The sequence below is a fragment of the Microtus ochrogaster genome, unplaced genomic scaffold (assembly GCF_000317375.1).
Source record: "Microtus ochrogaster isolate Prairie Vole_2 unplaced genomic scaffold, MicOch1.0 UNK69, whole genome shotgun sequence".
Taxonomy (NCBI): domain Eukaryota; kingdom Metazoa; phylum Chordata; class Mammalia; order Rodentia; family Cricetidae; genus Microtus; species Microtus ochrogaster.
This window is the reverse complement of record NW_004949167.1, coordinates 1,116,252-1,122,574: the sequence shown is the minus strand read 5'-3', so window position 1 is coordinate 1,122,574 and position 6,323 is coordinate 1,116,252. Positions and strand designations below refer to the sequence as shown.

The following is a 6,323-nucleotide window of genomic DNA, read 5'->3' as shown; positions in this document are numbered from 1 at the left end:
GTCTGTAGGAGTCTGATGAGAAGCCCCAGTGGTGAGTTACTCAATTATGGGGCTCAGACAATGGACCCTAATACAAGCAAGACTTTCTGTGAGGGTCAGATGACTTCAACCAGTGATTCAATGGATAGGGTTGAGACGACACTCCCCGTTGGTAACCAGACCATCTTTGGGGGTCAGATGACTCCAACCAGTGACCTTTCAAATGGGGTTCAGACGACATCCACTGGTAACCAGACTTCTTTTGGGGGTGAGATGACACCAACCAATGACCCAATGGATGGGGTTGAGGCGACACTCCCCATTGGTAACCAGACTTTCTTTGGGGGTCAGAAGACAACCCCCAGTGGTCACCAGACTCCCTATAGGACTCAGATGATGCCCTGTGAGGGTAACCAGGCTCTGTATAGAAGTCAGAATATAACCCCCAGTGTTGACCAGGCTCAGATGGCCACCCTACGTGGAGACCAGACCTTACATGGCTCGCAAATGACAAAGCCCAGAGGTGACCAGACCTATGACCCTCAGATGACAAACCCCAGAGGTGGCCTGACCCATTATACAGGACAGGTGATGTCCCTTGTTACCCTTATGGGTAGCCAGCTGCACTTTCAGGACAGATCCCCATCTATTTCAAATTCTCACTTGGCGCAAGAACAGCTTTCAGAATGTTCTTCAAGCTTTCCTTCAACAGCAAGAAATCTCTCAGTCGTGAAAGAAGAGGACCTCATGACTTGGGCCTCTGAGTTGAAGAAAAGGAAAAATTGGAAGACATACAAGTGCAAACAATGTGGACAGCTATTCATAAGAACTTCCCACCTCCGATGGCATATTCGCAAACACACTGGTAGGTGAGGGTCTGTGTGTATGGGGGCAGGGGAGTGGCTACAACTATGTGTCTTTATAGAGCTTTGATATTATTTGAGATTATTGTCACTTCCTGAAAGTCTGGGACCCCACGAGACCCTGGGGAAGGTTGCCAAGTTTGAGGGTGGATAAACAGGTTTTATTGGTAGCTCAGGTCTGAGGCCAGAAGACTGGGCTCTTTGGCGTCCCTTGTACTACACGACGGGATGAGTGGGATATTAATTTGGTCCTTTGTAGAGGCTCATGGGCTTGTTCTTTTTTATTTTATTTTATTTTTTATCCCCCTGAGATATGAGGTCACACCATGCTGTCCACACTGGTTTTGAACAGCCTGGTTGAGGAAATGCTCCCAACCTGAGCCAAGTCCTAGGGCTATTAGTGCCCTGCTCAGAGACTGTTGACTCCATCTCTGTAGGGACTGTCTCTGCTCGGACCTCCTCCTTCTGTCACTCCTTCATTGGCTTTCTTGCTCATTCCTTCCTTACCTCTTTGCTGTGTTTCTTTCTTCTTCTCCTTCAAAGGTTTCCTCTTGTCTTTCCAACTCAACTCTCTCTCCTGCAGTTTTTTGTTTGTTTGGTTTTTGGTTTTTTTTTTTTTTTTCTTTTTGGTTTTTCAAGACAGGGTTTCTCTGTGGCTTTGGAGCCTATCCTGGAACTAGCTCTGTAGACCAGACTGGTCTCGAACTCACAGAGATCTGCCTGCCTCTGCCTCCCAAGTGCTAGGATTAAAGGCGTGCGCCACCACCGCCCTGCCTGGTTTTTGGTTTTTGAGAGTCTTTTTTTTTTTTTTTTACATGGTTAGCCTTGTCCTTGATTACCGTCGGGTCCCCTGAGCCTCCTTTCTCTGAGTGTAACAAACCTCTCTTTCTCTCTGCTTCAGGGGGGAAGCCCTACAAATGCACCAGACCTGGATGCCAGTTGGAATTCGCCCGCTTCGCTGAGCTCAGCCAACACATGAAAAAGCACTGAGAGGCACTCCTCTAGTTGAGCAGTATGGAACAAGGACCATTCACGGTCGGATAACCTAAGGCACCACCCGGCATCGTAACCCATCAGTCCCCCAGGAAGTGTGCGAAGCTGTTAATACCTGTTCTATCTACAAGGACTCTCAGCACTAAAAAAATAAATTTCTTCTGATTAGACATTGAGATCAGTGGTGCTGGCACAAGGACTTTAAATTCAGCACTTAGGAGGCAGAGCAACTCTAAGTTTGAGGCTAACCTGGTGATGTAATAACTAACCCTCTCTCAGAAGAAAATAATGATTATCAATGAATAATTTGCTTTCATTATTAAAATGTGGGAAATATACAACCCTTTAAAACTAGCTCTGTAGACCAGGCTGGCCTTGAACTCACAAATTCTGCCTGCCTCTGCCTTCCTAGTGCTGTGGTTAAAGGCATGCACCACCACATAGGTCTTTCAGAAAAGCAAAAGGACCTTCTTGTGGACACTGTATTCTGCCTAAGAGCTATCAGTTGGCATTATTTACTCAGATAATGTATGAACTTTGTTTAAATAAACAATTGCTAATAAAAAAAAATTGTCACCCAAGTAGCAAGTCTTTGTTTTCCTTTAACCTCAGTTCTGTGGAGAGGCCTAAGAGACAAGAGAAGTGCTGGATGCCAGCCTAGCTTAAAGGAAAACCCACTGCAGGTCCAAAGAGAGACCTGGCTGCAAAGAAAAGGCAGATCATGATGAAGGCACGGATTCACACTCACAAACGAGACTATCAAGCGGGCCAGACATTTGCCCCTGACTCAATGCCAGGCTGCTCTCTTGTTCTCCATTCATCGTTCCAGAGGGTGTTGGGAACTGATGCTGCTTCTTTGGGCCCTTCTTTAATTTTTTTTTCTTTTGAATGTTTTTTGTTGGTTTTTTTGTCAGTTGATGGCATGGGTGGGCAGTCTGACCAGGCAGGCTACAGGGAGTATATAAGCAACACAGAATGGACTTGGTATTCTTTTATTTCCTTGGTTTTTTTGGGGGTGCGGAGAGAGGGCGTCACAAGGGTGGGGCCATGAACCTGGGAGGTCTGAAAAGTGATGTGACTGTGGTGCATTATGGGAAATTCCCAAGTAAGAGAAGGTTTAAGGTCCTGTGTGATCTTATTCTCCCATGCATTATGGGAAATTCCCAAGTAAGAAAAGGTTTGTTTAAGGTCCTGTGTGATCTTATTCTCCCATTGTTTTGGGGTGCTTTGAAAAGTATTTTTCACTCAGACCTTCAAGGAGAAGACTGTAGATCTCGGATACTATGGTTGCTGTGTGCAACTTTTTTTTTTTTAATTTATTTATTATGTGTACAACATTCTGCTTCCCACACACCAGAAGAGGGAGCCAGATCTCAGATGGTTGTGAGCCATCATGTGGTTGCTGGGAATTGAACTCAGGATCTCTGGAAGAGCAGTCAGTGCTCTTAACCTCTGAGCCATCTCTCTAGCCCCTGTGTGCAACTTTTGAGTTGAGAATCTTGACCAACCCACGGTCATCAGGGAACCACCGTGGTTGGACCCTTGGGGGACCACGTGGCATTACTTTTTTCTCTTTAAAGCATGAAATATAGTCTATTGTGAGTACAAAAAAAAATTAACATTTTGGGACTGGAGAGGTGGCTCAGTGGTTAAGAGCACTGACTGCTCTTTCAGAGGACCAGGGTTCCATTCCCAGCACCCGCATGGCCGTTCCAGGGAACCTGTTGCTTTCACTTACACACATGCTGGCAAAAACCAATGCACATAAACTAAATTAAAAAATGAACATCTATAAAATCCCATCAGGCAGGATTAGGCAATCTGGTGTGGAGATGGCTTTCCAGGACAGCAGCCTTGGACTTAGTGCCACGCAGTTAAGTAAGGGGGAAAACAAAGTACAATCTCCAGTGTTCTTTCTCCATAAAAGCCAAATGAGGCAGAGAAGAGAAAGCCTATCACTGTTCCTGAATAAAATGAAAAAATGGACTGGGCGGTGTGGCGCATGCCTTTAATCCCAGCACTTGGGAGGCAGAGGCAGGTGGATCTCTGTGAGTTTGAGGCCGGCCTGGTCTACAAGAACTAGTTCCAGGAAAGGCTCCAAAGCTACCCTGTCTTGAAGAACCAAAAAAAAAAAAAAAGGGGGGGGCTGGAGAGATGGCTCAGTGGTTAAGAGCACTGGCTGTTCTTCCAAAGGTCCTGAGTTCAATTCTCAGCAGCTACATGGTGGCTCACAACCAACTGTAATGAGATCTGATGTCTTCTTCCAGCCTGTAGGCCTACATGCAGGCGGACCATAAGTAAGTCTTTAAAAAAAAGAAAAAGAAACAGGGTATATGGTAGGAGTGGGAAAACCGAGTCAGGTGGTGGAGTATGGAGAAGAGATACCTTGACCATGCGAGGTATCTCTTGATATCTTACCTTCTGTCAAAAGAGTATCTCCTAGAAGAAAGTTCTGCCTCCAAAAGATACAGCCGGGCTATCTCTCAGATTGGCAGCAAAGATTCTCAGAGGTATGAGCAAAAAGCAAGACCAAGGATTAGCCCAACACTAAGATCCTGTAATTATCCAATTAAGCAGTTCCGCTCCCCCTGCCCATGTTCATATCTGATGACCCTGGGAACCAAAAGGGATACTGCAGTCTGTATTGCCTGGGCTCGGAGAGACGAGCATCTTCTTGCCTTGACAGTCACCCTGGAATTCGCCTCTCGTGCTTGTGAAGAAACCTGGCACCTGATTCTCGTGAGGCAGATTCTTCCAGGGAAACAGGGGTCTACTGTCTGGGATCTGAAAGATGCATTCTTCAGCCTCCCATTGGCAGAGGGGAGTCAACCCATCTTTGCTTTAAAAGGACAGGCCTGGTGAGGGTTACAGCAGGCAACATTCCTGGACCAGGTTGCCCCAGGATTTAAAAATTCTCCAACCCTGTTTGAGAAGACACTAACTGCTAATCTCCTGCCCCTCCTTCAGAGGTTCCCAGGGAAAATCGACTATGAAAGAGTCACGGCTGCCAGGCCTACCGTCCTCGGGCTACAGCATGTCAGTTTAGAAAGCTGTGGTGGCTACTGTTAGTCTAACAATAACAAAACCAAGTTAACTATGGGTCAGGCTCTTATATTCACAACACCCAAGATGCAGATGAGGCTCTCTTTCGGGCAACACCAGAACACTTGCTAATGCCGTGTTACCAGTACAAGCTTTTACTCCTGGGCCATCCATGAGTCCAATTTGAGACACCCACCACCATCAGTTCTGCTACCCTCTTTGCCTGATGACAACCTGCTCATCCATGACTGTCGTAAGATGAAAGATGGAACCAGGTGTGCAGGAGCTATGATTTGGGCTAAAGCCAGGTACTCCAGCCCAGAGAGCAGAACTGACCAGCCTGACCAAGACTCTCAGACAGGGCGAAGGAAAGTCCACTACCATCCACAGAGACAGTCGCTATGCTTTTACTACAATACATGTTCACAGTACCACAGTATGAACGATAGAGAGAGGGGGCTCTTCATCACTGCGGGGGAAAGGATATTAAAAACAAAGAAAAATGCCAGGCGATGGTGGCCTACACATTTAATCCCCACTCCACCCTCTACCCATTTTCATTTTATTCGGGGACAATGAGAGGCTTCCTCCTCTCTGCCTCATTTGGGTTCTTTCTTCCTTTTTCCTTCTGAAAAAGCACCCAGATCTTTGTGGTATAGAAATACCCTTGAGGGCTGGAGAGATGGCTCAGAGGTTAAGAGCATTGCCTGCTCTTCCAAAGGTCCTGAGTTCAATTCCCAGCAACCACATGGTGGCTCACAACCATCTATAATGAGATCTGGTGCCCTCTTCTGGCCTGCAGGCAGACACACAGGCAGAATATTGTATACATAATAAATAAATATTAAAAAAAAAAAAAAGAAATACCCTCGAGAAGCTATTCTCTCATTTCCCCATCTTCCTCCTCCTCAATGCCTCGGATATAAAGGACATGATTACACCTTATTAGAACTTCACCCAGATGTCCAGACAATGCACCATCTATGCATTCTATAATTGCAAGCTGCATGTTCACGTGGCCATCTACAGAGACCAGGTAGCCCTTATGTTCCATTCCCCACTTGAGTTTCACCATCACTGGTTTTCCTGTCAGTTCATTGAGAAAAGGTTCAGGATTGAGGGGTAAATGAATTGTGAAAGAGATCCCACAGGACCTTAAACAAACCTTTTCTTACTTGGGAATTTCCCATAATGCACCCCACTCACATCACTTCTCAGACCTCCCAGGTTCACGCCCCCACCCTTGTGACACCCTTCCCCCCCCCAAAAAAAAAACAAGGAAAAAAAAAAGAATACCAAGTCCATTCTGTGTTGCCTATATACTCCCCGTAGCCTGCCTGGTCAGACTGCCAGTGGCCAGCCCCTAAAAGAAAACTGAGTCCTTCCTACCCATGCCATGTCATCAATTGACAAAAAAAAAACCAACAAAAAACATACAAAAGAAAG

The 6,323-nt window shown here is 46.1% G+C and overlaps 1 protein-coding gene across 1 annotated transcript in view; it reads right to left on the bottom strand.

The window, feature by feature from the left end:
* Positions 1–5,754: 5,754 nt before the first annotated feature.
* LOC101993405 (small nuclear ribonucleoprotein F-like) overlaps positions 5,755–6,323 on the bottom strand; it is a 1,315-nt gene continuing 746 nt past the window's right edge. Inside the window, exon 2 of the mRNA XM_013354773.1 lies at positions 5,755–6,031. Coding sequence (XP_013210227.1) covers positions 5,755–6,031 — 277 coding nt within the window. The remainder of the gene's footprint in view (positions 6,032–6,323) is intronic.